Source organism: Hetaerina americana, unplaced genomic scaffold (assembly GCF_022747635.1).
Source record: "Hetaerina americana unplaced genomic scaffold, ioHetAmer1.1.p SCAF_4, whole genome shotgun sequence".
Taxonomy (NCBI): Eukaryota; Metazoa; Arthropoda; class Insecta; order Odonata; family Calopterygidae; genus Hetaerina; species Hetaerina americana.
Window position 1 is genome coordinate 41,903,376 of NW_027286985.1, and position 12,883 is coordinate 41,916,258.

Consider the following 12,883-nt stretch of genomic DNA (forward strand, 5'->3'; position numbering starts at 1 on the left):
AATAATAAATATGCCATTAAATTTAGAGCTCTAACAATTACACTTTCAATTCAGTTTAAGAATACAAATACAACACAAGAGCATAATACTAAACCAATGTAACGTTTCATCTAATATTTCAATCAAATCTCCAGAGAAGAAGTCATTCGCTTCGATCATCGATTGGGTGCGTAAGGGGAAAGCTTCCTACAAATGAGATAAAAAAATTACCTGAAGAATAAGAGCATTGTGACCACGTGATTGATACGACATGACAAAAAAGACGACCACAAAATGAATTTTGATCGAATAGGAGGAACTTAGATTTTATCTTAGAATAAGATAGTTCAAGGCTTGACAAGGCAGTGTTAATGGAGTATGAAATCAATAATTACAGATCACAAATGATAAGGTTTTATTTACTAACGATTTTGATGCACTTCAGGACTTTCAATTCCTTTAAATGATGCCCTATACGTAGAAGTCTGCACTGAATAGAAACTTGAACATGACGAGCAAATCTACCTTGAACTCCCACGGGGATGTTTCTTATTGTGAAAGAAACTCTTCGGATAAATCAATACAACTGCCGAATGAGAAAGTGAAATAGCATTCGAATGATTGCTGATTCTATCTCCTAGATGAAGAAACAACTTCATCGGTAAATATGGGGAGACTGATTGCATAAATTCCGGGGCTAGAAACCAGAACGCAAACGAAGACCCCAGGATGTTGTGTAAAGGAGGACAAGTTGACAGAATGGTGCGATAGAAAATATGACAGGGGATTGATCCCTATAGAGAAACGACTGATCTATGACTCGAAGCCCATTTCAAGTAGCTGGAACAGGGAAAGGAAGAAGATGATAAGGACTCTCCGATATGATTCTCATGTGATTCACAAAGTGACACATTTATAACTTGTCACAATTGTTAAGAGACTAGTGAGAATATCACAGCGATTATACGGGGACGCGTAGCAAGGTAGTAGTACTGCTTCTACAAAAATTAGAATATTTTACAGGCATTAAAACTTCACAAGTGACCCCGTTCCGGCGTAATATTTTTAGTCAAGCGGGAGAATTGGACGGAATACTGGCATCTTAATCATTACCAGCAAACAGAAAATGGATATTAGGTTGTCCAACCATATTTTTATCGTATTGCAAACTACTAGAGGTAATTTAAATGCATATCTTTATTTACCGAGCGGCAATGGTAGAATTTTGTCAGAAGGTGACACATCCACAACCATCTACACATGACTTCTACATAAGTCCCGTACTCTTTCTATGAGCCAATTTGGCAATAAAATACCCGAGTTCAGGAGTACATAGCCTGAAAATCAAATGAAATAGCCTCATTGAGGACCATCGATGGACACACACGCAAAAAGTAAAAATATTTCTCAAAATATGTATTGTCATTAGGGGAAAAATATGAGAAACTTTACACTTCCACATACTTTTAATGTTCCACGACCATAGTTTTGATACTGCGCATCATCATCAGGTGGTCAGATTATGATGCGCAGAATCGAAACCATGGTCGTGGAACATTAAAAGTGTGTGGAAGCGTAAAGTTTCTCTTATTTTTTTACCCTAATCATGAAGGAATTTCACAAATTTAAGCCTGAAACTGTTAACTTTATATGTATTGTAAACAAAAAATCTCGACGCCTAGCCGTTCTGAGTCGTCATCGAATTCATTTTTCATTAGACGTGGTCGCACAAATTTGGAATCCTATTCACCCTCCAGATAGGCAGTGCGAAAAACAAATCTCAAGAGTAGCTTTAATGGGAATGATTACTTAAAAGGAATACCTCAGTACACCAGACTCATGACCTACAATTAACCTCTTATCCTCTTCCGATACGAATTATTCATTTCGTCAAATGTAATTTCAGCAAACAGGAAACGATAGAAAGTTCACTGAAATCCACGAGGAGTTTTCTGCAACGAGGATTCAGCAACATCATAAAACCACCGCCGAACACTGCCGACGACCAGTGTACCATAACGCCTGAACAACGCGCGGGGAAAACATACTGATCCTGGAAATTAGGCGACCCCGACGACACACAAAAGTTCACGATGTCCTGGCAACGAGAGAAAGCTTTGCGCACGGAGAAAGATAACGGGACGAGGAAAAACTTTTCCTGTCATAATCGTTAAAAAATGAAACTAATTCGCGAACATACTGCGCCAGTTACTCATAAGTTCATTCCATTAAAAGGCGCATTAATGAACGCTTTAAAGACGCTCGTGGAAGCGACCGGAAAGATAAGTACCTGCGGATAGTGCCGGATGCTGGGATGATTGCCTCCGCGGCGTCCGAACGATAACTCCCGAAGGGCCATAAGCGTAAACATCAGAACAAAATTAATAATAGAGGGCCTGCGGGTCACGCGATCTGTAAGTAATGACTTCGTAAAGATAATCTTATTAATAACCTACCTCCAATTTTTATTATTCATAATCAGGTAATAATTTCGTTCACTATCGAACATGAAAGCACATACATGCTTTTTAACTCAACCGTCGAGAATCCTATCACCAATGGACTTTCGGTGAAATTGTTAACACATCCCTTTATCTTTGGCGTCAGATGAATTTTTCGATCACATGTACCGAGAAAAGAGTAGTACTAAAGAACCTTTAAACATCAATACTAGGATTATTCAACACCCATTAGAGGGAAGATTAGATGCAATTAAATTTACTTAATCAAATGAGTGCAAGGGATAAGGGAAAATATCGCACTCTTTCGACAGCACTGCCTGTATTACATTCGCAGCTGACGGAAACGAGTATTTAGCAACGTTGCCCCATAATTGATAGCGTTTCAAATAACGTAATATCTTAATACGTTGCTTCATTTCTAGCGAATAACGATGCAAACCATTTTTCCAGCTAGAGAGCGAGGTTATCATGTTAAACGAGACCATTAAATACTGTCACTTTCGATTAATTTCTAGTTGATTTCATGCACTTGGTAATCCTTACCAAGAAATACAAGAAACTTATTTTTAACTCGTATTTTCCTGATCCCAAGGCTTTTAACGATTATCAATATATTCAACAGATTCGGGCGATGTATAGCGGAAGTTCGTCATTATAAGAAATAAAAATCCGTGGAAAAGTGCAAATTTGTTTGTCTCATATGAATATATTACGGTACTTTTTACGTCTACAATCAGGATAATAATTGAAATGCTTCAGAGGCTGTAACTCTGAGAAACATGGAGCGATATTGTCATCAGGTATTTGTGTGTTTCGGAAGAATTCCTAATCAACTTTTCAACTAGAAAAATACGACTATATTATTTATAGCCTTAGTGTCAGATGATCACTCCACCATCTAAGATAACTTAATGTCAGCCCTTAAGGCTACAAGTACTAACTCGGGATTCGAAATAACACACATCACATTGGGCAGAAGAATATCAACCTACGCCATCCGACAACGACGATGCTGATATTTCCTACAGCGAACTGAACTCATGTGAGACATGACGGCTCATTACTCGTCATTATAACTTTCAGGAAGACATGACCTCACGGCCAAGTGAACACAGTGTCTATGATACCCAGGAAATACCATGCATAGGAAATACAATCCAGTTTCCTGAGGATTTTGGCTCATTCCCGTGCAGGTCAGCGACAGGCGCAATAACGGTTCCGTTACTTGATTTCCAAAATGACGAGAGCACAAGTTTTTAACTTCTTTCCGCCTATTTTTTTTTCTCACGGCAAGAACTAAATTCGTAGGAATGGCGACGGTTTTCGAGGAGTAATAACGTCGGAGTGATGCATCACTCCCAACGCGGTGACACCGTCAGTAAACGTTCGAATACTCCATGTGTTGGCATTTTAATTTATACGGAGACGGAGTTATCCCACTAATGGAGTTTTAGAGGGAAAGGAGGAATAAAAAACCTGAGACAAACTGAAAAGCAGATAGAATATTTTTCATCGACCACAACATCTAACCTCACCATTCGCCTCGAGAGTGAGTGGCAGAAGGTGTTAAAATCAGCCATTATAGTCATTTTGACTATGTTATTGCATATCTTTCCTACTTTTGTAATCTAGAAATGTGCCGGGGGAAAAAGGATCCTAAACGCGTTCGGTTCTGGATTCAATTCCCTTCAGTTTTTCACTCGTGTGCTTATAGTGAGGCCCTGGGATTAATCCAATATGTGTCAGCTTTAAACTCGAATTATCAGTATTTTTCTTCAAGTTGAAGTCGCGTCTGCAATATTAGTGTTTCCACTTTCTTCCAACCATGGCTCTCCGATAATACGACGCATACTGCACGTATACAACGATTTGTCACTATGATAACATTCGAACAGTCTGAGACAAGATGGCTCAATTAGGCAATTGTTGAAGGAAACGCGATCGGGAAGATTCCGGACGGGCCATATGAAACAATTTAAAGAGATCAATTAGAGGGAAGATAAATGAAGTGGGGCAAGCCAATAAGAGAAATAAATGGGAAGCGGCGTCAAACCAATTGATGATTGAAGACCATCGACGCCGATGGCAATAATGAGAGTAACTCCGGATGAACGTACTTACCACCACCATTATGTGTAACATTCAGATTCGCACCACCTTGTGCACAAGTTATACTCTAAATCGGAAGTAGATGAGTGGAGGCATTGAGAGCTAGTTTTTACGACAGAACCCTCTACACTTACTCAACTGAAATAAACATTTTCTGAAATCCCTCATGGTAAATACGACAAATATGATTTTCGCCAATGCTGAAAGGCAACTATCACTAAACAGTTCCAACATTAGAACAGAAAGGTTCACGGAAAGAATTTGATCAGCTAAGACACTGTTTGCAAACAAGCCCGCATCGCAATCCATAAACACTCGTGAATTATACATGTAAACACTGAGTGCGCAAGACGCTACACCGACGCCGGCCTTGGGGATGGTGGTCGCGAGGAACGTCGGCGTGCTCAGCGCACCGCGAGGGGGAGATCGGGGGGAGTGACTGTCGCCGCCGGTTCTCGCCTTACCGGCTGGCGGGCCCGCAGGACTGCGTCCTCCTGGGAGGGTGGCGGACTTGCTGGGCCGCGCTGCCTTTGGGAGTCGCGGGCGAGGGCCTCCGGCACCGGGGGCAGGACTTTGCTCCCTCGGACACCGTGGCCGAGGCGAAGAGGGCCTCCGGCAGGCACTGACTCGGCCCGGAGAGAGACCGCTCCGTGATCCGGAAACGGAGCGGCGTCTGAGGCGGTCGGAACATCATCCCTTGCGGTCCTTGCACGGGACGGCGGGCAGTCACTGCACGACTCACTTGGGGTTAGAGGATAGGACGGCCCGGGAGTGAGTAGCCCGCGCTATCGGAGGTGAAGGAAACACACCAAAAGCCCACTAGGGAAAAACCTCGGAGCGGGCTCCGGGCCTCGATGGAGGGCCCACGTGGGGCCCTCGAAGATCACTTCAACGACTCGACTTTATACCCCCGTGCTGGGGGGATTGTGTGTGGTCGTCCAAGGGAAGAGTTGTATTTATCTCTGGATCAGGATAATTTCGTGAGTTAACTATCAAAAAAACACACACAACACCTATCTTTCTCTCTTGCACGAGCACGGACACTGTTTCACGGACGGACTTCCTTCCGGAGTAGTAATGCACGTTGGACTGAATGGAATCACCCCGCGGATTGCGAGGGAGGCGGGGAGAAAGAGAGAGATAAGAGGAAGTGGTGCGATTGGTGGGAGGAGGGAAGAAGTGGCGGGAAGGGAAGGAGTAAACAAAGGAGGATATAGACGGCGGAGGGGAGTCGCGGATTGGAGAGCAGTGGAGTAGGAAGAAAGGATGGTACAAAAACACACGCGACCACACGCACAAGCGGGCCCACACGTTGAGGGGAGAAGATCCTCTCTTGATGAGGCCATGTTACGGGCCGAAGGGGTGGGAGGGTGACGGGGAGGAGCAGGGCGGTCGGCTATGAAGGGGATATAGCTGGTAGACGGGGAGAGAGAGATGGGGGAGGAGGAGAGCGGCAATCCGCGCGCTACGAAGACTAGGAGCAGAGGGGGAAGGGTTTTAAGAGGGGGTGGGAAGCATTTGAGACGGGAGGGATAGGGGTGGAGGGGGGGCGTGGAGGGGTCACGGAGGAACGATATCACACTCGACCGAACGGCGCTGTTGCCAAGTTCGCGACTAAGCAAGCGGCACGGTCAACCGCAATCACACACACACACACACACACATGCGTACGTAAGACATTCAAGGTACTCGTAAAACTTTTTTAAGGGCGGCGCGTCCAGCCCAAATCTTGCGAGGGGCCCTTTGAGGGATGAAGTGAATGGAAATGGTCCCACAATAGCCACGAGCATGGATGAGACAGCCGCAACCCCAACTTTCGCATACCTCGCGCCCGCCATTTAGCCCCAATCGTTTGTGGGTCTCGGTTCCGATGCAGAATGCATTCATAAGAGGTTAGGCTCATTCTGAAATTTTATCCGAATATCGGAAGCACCTCGTTTCACGCCTAATATTACATCAAGTTTCGTGAGTTTCCGTACTGATGGTTTTAAAGACTGTATAAGACAGAACAGAGGGTCTCACTGTTAATCGTAACACGCGCTTTTGATGCATTGTGAGTGAACATCGCTCGTTTCCCTTATATAATGTTTTGCAGTGTATGTAAATTCCTAGAGCGTGTGTCTATGAAATGAATGCGACAATGTCACAGAGGAAAGGATATTTTAATTCTGGAAGCAATGGAAGTATATATTTGGGTAAGGAAGAAGGAATAACATCGACCGGGACGAATTCAATCAAAATAATTATTTGATAACAGTTTATAACAAGGCCTGGAGTTTTACTTTCGGAAAAAGGTCAATTGGAAGTCATTTCAAAATGTATTTCAAACTCTTATTAACCCCAGACCTAGAAGTGAATACGTGATAAGCGCTGGGATATATCTATTTCGATTGGAAGGCTGTTCTTGAGCAACCTAAAAGGCTTCGGAAATTAGCCCCTACAGTTGAGAAACGTCACTAGACGTTAGACAACGTGTCGTAGTCTCGTGCACATATCAGACGAGAAAATAGCGCAGTGTCAGCAAAAGAAACGAAAAGACTTGATGACGTATGCGACTTAACAGAAGACTATTCGGAAAAAGAAATGTATAAAAACCATAGTAAGGGAGAAGAGAGGAACTAAATGGGTTTACTTACAGGCACAAGAGTCGATCAAAATACAATCAAAGTAGGGAGCACATACACAATTAATGGAAGAACAATGAGGAAACGCAATCATTTGACGACTAATTTGAAGAGTTGGGTGTTGTACCTTGTAATAAATGGCATCAAGAGCTGGCCTCACTGTTGGCCAATACATAAAAGACAAGGAATTATTGCGCAGTATTCATTTCAGGATATTAGACGAAGGCAATGAATTAAAGTGAATAAAATACGTTACGGCGAGGAATTTGTAGAGAAATGTAGAGGTCAGCAGAGCAAAGTGGGAGAAATGCCGCAAAACAACGATCGAGACTGGCAAAGTGATGAATGCATAAAAATTTTCATAAATTTATGCAATACTATTAGACTATCGGTACATTTTATATTGAAATTCCATCCATCTAGACTTCTAATTTAGATGCCGCTTGTGAAGAGGTAAAACCGAAGGTTTCTTCCAACAGAAGATAAAACGATTCAAAACTTTTATCACTTTTATATGGGCCTCCAGTGGAGGTGGACATACTGAAACAGGTTTCTTGAAATTACAAGTACCTGAAAAACTGTGATATCTTGAAATAAAACAAGCTGGGGCTCATTTACAAAAACTGCGATTCCGTTATCGGATTTTTCGTGACAGTAGTGGCGCTTTTTTTGCAAAAAATAGTCATAAACCAACCATGGGTAACGGTACCTAGAAATAATGCGATAATGCCCGGAAAATTTTGGAACACCATTTAAAAAAATTTTATTCTGGTAAATATTTATATAAGTGGAATTATGCTAATGTATATGCACTTGAAGGGGAGAGAGCGACCTCATATTATCGGCTTTCAGTGGGAACTTAGCGAACTTCATTTTTATGCAACTTCCGTGGTGAACGGACAGTGACTGGACGGATAATGGAACTAATATTACCGAGGAAAATTTTGAAAAGAATTTAAAACTGTTAAAACAAAAAGAGAAAAGCCATAAAAAAACCGAAACTATTCAAAAAGTAATGCTTACGCATCTCAACATTAACAAAAGCTCTAGCACGCAGGACAAATATCTACAAGTAAACCCAAATTTAAGATACTCAATTCACTTTAACTAAAATAAAAAGTACTCTTGCTATGGAAAATACGTAATTAAAACGTTATACAGTGAATCCTATCCACGACGGAATCTAAGATGGAAACCTGCCAGAGCTGGAAAAATGGAAATAATAAAATGAGCAGGTTTTTCTTGAATAAACTCCTCTGAAAGACGGAATCCGTTAAAACCGGATGGAAATGATTTAACTTGTAACCATGAAACAGTTGCAGAAAAATCCAATAAATGTGGGTATAAATTTTCAGACCAATATTTTCAGCTACTATTTTCGGGACTTTGAGCTATCGTTAAAACCAACTGTAATCGTACACCCTTTTAAATTATTTCTTTTTCTGGATGCTTATGTTTTTAAAGGCAAATTATTCAATTAAAATAAATTAAGTTATGCCTTTCATGTGAATATTTAACTTTATGTAGGACGCCCGTATGAGATGAAAAATTCTGACAGCCCGGAAAAGTCAATGAGGTCCTTGCGATTACACCTTTGGCAGGTTTTACAAGATATGGAAGTGGCGCATACAAGAGTGTACGTTAAAAGGTTCTCGGAATCACCATCAGATGCCAGAGCTAGCGCAACGAGCTTCCAGCGTAGTAATAGGCTTGCCTTGATGAATAAACACGTAAAGCGTCGGAGCTCTGGGGAGAGATCAGTGGGGCGGACGCCTCTCTGTTGTTGCTCCCGTGTAGTGATTTGTGAAGATGGAATAATTTGAGATTCGAGCAGTGATTAAATACCTCGTAAAGAAAGGTACATTTCTATTCCATTCCGACAGCTTTTCAACCGGAATCAAATCCAGGCCCTTTGGGTCTTTATCCTAGCGCTCTACCCACTGTACTACCACGTCCTTCCAAACAGCAATGCTTATTTAAATTTGATTTCCCGCAAACCTTCGCGAAAAAAATCTTCAGAACCCATTGATTAAGGAATAGAAAAAAATAGAATATGTAAAAATAAATATAATATACATATATATATATACAAACTTTAAAATACTACTAAAAAGGTAAAATAGAAAAAATAAGGAGAAAAAACAAACAAAAGATTAATGTTAAAACAATACATCAATAAAAGGACATCGAAATAATAAATACTATAAGTAAAAAATGAAATGTTGAGGCTTTTCAAATGTGGGAATGGATAAGGATGTAAACGGTGATGTGGACAGAAAGGAAAACAAACGAGGAAGTGCTAGGCATAGTTGGGCGGGGGGTTGAGGATTGATGGCACAAATCCGAAGGAGGTAGGAAAGATAGATGCAGAGCATTGTAATTGGTAATGGGAGGTTGAATTCTGCGATAGAGGTGAGAATGCTAGGCAAGCGAGGGAGGCGTAGGAATAGGATAGGTATTTTGGATGGATTGATGGGAGGAAGGAAGTATGCGGTATTGAAGATTAACTTATCGCGGTGCTGGGTGCCAGGTTGTGTTTTGTTCGGAGAGGAAATGGAATGTCGCTGTACCGTTTAGTGGCTTGTGCCCAACCAAAATATACCTTAACCGGTTGACTACCGATAGTAATAATAATTAATAAGTAAAAATACATTAATAGGCCTAAATGGCTCCCAGTTCGACTGCGTTTGGCTCATTTTCTTGGATCTAAGTTTTTCTCGCGTAACCGCGAGCGGCGGAACACGCATCGCAAATTGTTTCCGCAAAAAACGCTCCGAAAGATTCGCGCGGTAACACGTGAGAAATGTTGATTCTCCACAACTACTCCGAACACAGTCAAACATGGAAGCCACCACAACACAAAAACAGATGCGAAATCTTACGAGCCATGATAACTAAATTGACACAAGAACGAAATAAAACGAACCACTGAAATAGATACAATGTATAAATAAAGATATGGGAAAGAATAAAATTATTGAACGTCATATGAAATGAACGTTTATATATTATATTACAGTAAATTGCTGTAATTCAACTACGGACATCTAAGTGAGACTTGAGTGCGATGCTGCGAAGGGAACGGCCAGGCAGAGAAATAGAAATATGAAAAATGGCAATGCTCTTGAAATCGCTTACTCGACCCACGAGCTCGTTTTCGATTCGCCGCGCCCGGGAGCGAGAATGTTGCCTTGGGCGGTCGCTCAGCGGCCTCTCTGGTCACGGACCGAGGTACTCCAACCGGCCGGAAGGATCTCGGTGAGAGGCCGAAGGGAGAAAGGAAGAGAGGGGGGAAAAATGGACGGGGCAATTGGAGGGAGGGGGGAGCCTCATCACGTAATTTCAGCATGTGTCACCGTCACGTGGGGCGGGGGGATATTAATTTTCTAGCATAGACGATCGATATAAAATAAATATCAAAGTGAGAACTATACAGGGTCTGCCCCAAAAAGTACGTAAAACGATTATTCCTGGGGAAGCAGACGACTGGAGTGGGACGATTTGCGGCGGGAAAAATGGTGAAAGGTCTTGAGAAAGCAAAACGACCCGCATCAGTAGTCTACGGGCCGTTACAGTCTGTTGATCGCTGCAAGACTGAACCCCTGCTTGAGGGTCGCGCCACTAATTCACGATACAAATTTCCATGGAGCAATGATATGAGATAACATTTTGTGTCAAACTCTGGAAATCGGCTTCGGAGACCATTACCATGGTTGAGGATGCTTATAGAGATGGATAAATAAGCCAAGTAATGGTTTTCTGCTTGCACAGGATGTTCTGGTAGGGTAACGATGAGGTTGGCGATGAGGAATGGTCTGGACATCCATCAACCACACTGTGTGATGAAAATGTGCAAAAAGTGAGACATGCTCAATTCTGACAGACTCCCAAGTATCAGGATGCTAGCAGAATGCAATATTCAGCAAAATGCAGAGCATTGCATCTTACAGAAGATTTAGCCAGGAAAAAGGGGTGCCAAGATGGTCCCCTTAAGGGCTGTCAGAAGACTGCTTGTGTGACAACTTTGCCTAGGACCTCTTGGACCACGGTGAAAGTGACCCGATGCTCTAATAATAGGTGGTTAATGGTGTTGAGATATGGGTATTTGAGTAAGACCCAAGTGTAACCCTTTTGAGTGCCATTTTGGACCACTGGATTATGTCCAAGAGGCCATGACGAGGTGCCAGAACGAGGTGCCAGAACGAGGGCCTGTTGATGCCTTACAAGAAACAACTGGCGGAGGGACTGGCAGTGGTGTGTCGATACATAAGGGTGCTCTTATGACGAATTTTATCAATTTGTACTTAAATGTGCAATACATTTTGTCCCCAGATTTATTCAACTTATTTTGGGACACAGCATGTATATCGCTGTGCCCATAGCTAGAAGGTCCATAAACACGAAAAATATCGATCATAGAATAAAATTATCGGACCCCATACGGAATATGTGACATAGCGAACATATGGGTACATCGCGCATTATTGACGACATCGATCAAATTTTCGTTTCATTTAGACAAAGCCGAAAAAAATAATATATCGCCATAGTTTCATTACATCGTCCCATTTAATAGCCCTACGCTCGCACAGATCACCGGCGGCGAGACGCCCGTGCTCATAGAGTTGAACATTCCTCCCCCTGACATCCTTCTTTCGCAACCGGACAACCGTGGGATAACAATGGCGCACCAACAATCAAGGGCGTCATTGCAATTTCAACACAATATTGCCCACGAGTCACGTGGCGAATGTGCAGTGGGCGCGAGATCATCCTTTTTTTGGGGATGTAAGCGGTTTTGATAGGTGAGCCTTAAAGTGGCACTGGAAGAGAGAGAGAGGTGAATATCAAACTAAACGCGCAATTCACACGGAAAAAAATCTCAAAACAAAATGAAAACGGGATTCGAAACCAAATTATAAGTATGTAAGAGTCGGCGATCGTACTAATCACGGGAATGGTCCCCACCTGTAGACCAATCTAAAACATCGATTGATTTAGTCATCGTAACAGGAAGCGAAATGAAATGAGCTAAACAATGAAAGAGAAACAAAAATGTATCGCGCCCCAGAATGAAATGCAGGGGTGATTCTACACGGACACCTAGCAGTAGTCCAATAGTCGAGTGAAGTTGCCCCCGAGGATACCGTACGTTTACATGATAACGGCTAGGTGGCGTGTTTCCACACATGCGATGAAAAAGAATCTCTCACAGTCTCTAATAGGACACATTTACCGACAAATCATTGATATATTTATAAAAACACCAAGACCGCTCCGTAGTCGCCCGCATATTAATTTGATAATCTACATTACACTTCGAAAAGGGAAGCGTGATAGAGGCCGTGAAAGCGCTAACCTAGATATAATATACGGCTGCGCTTTTAGGAGGCACTCTTTTACACACGTCACATCTCCGGAACTCAGTACGGCAATAGAAATTATGCGATAAAGACGGTTTGGTGTCATTTATCAAACGCAAGAAGAAGATACTATATGTAATGAAAGGCAGACGTAGGGACGTTCACCCAGTCTTTATCTGCCGTCGTCCATCGAGGCATTTTCGTTCATTTTTAAAAAGCATGGAAAAAAACCAGTTATACAAGTATACTTTGCGATACTTAAAATCTAACAACTATCAAGTGGTTAACTGCTAAGTTCGGACAGTGAAAACATGGGGAAAAAGAATAAAAAAAGATAAACTCCGAA

At 42.2% G+C, this 12,883-nt stretch overlaps 1 protein-coding gene across 3 annotated transcripts in view; it reads right to left on the reverse strand.

Annotated features, from left to right (window-relative positions):
* The window catches only part of LOC139692609 (WD repeat-containing protein 47), a 467,176-nt gene that overhangs the window by 181,516 nt on the left and 272,777 nt on the right, over window positions 1–12,883 (reverse strand). Inside the window, exon 1 of one of the 3 annotated variants that reach the window (XM_071590899.1) lies at window positions 5,015–5,769. The exons of the other annotated variants lie outside the window; for them this stretch is intronic. Coding sequence (XP_071447000.1) covers window positions 5,015–5,244 — 230 coding nt within the window. The 5' untranslated portion in view covers window positions 5,245–5,769. Of the gene's footprint in view, window positions 1–5,014; window positions 5,770–12,883 lie in introns of those variants that run through there. 3 annotated transcript variants of the gene reach the window in all.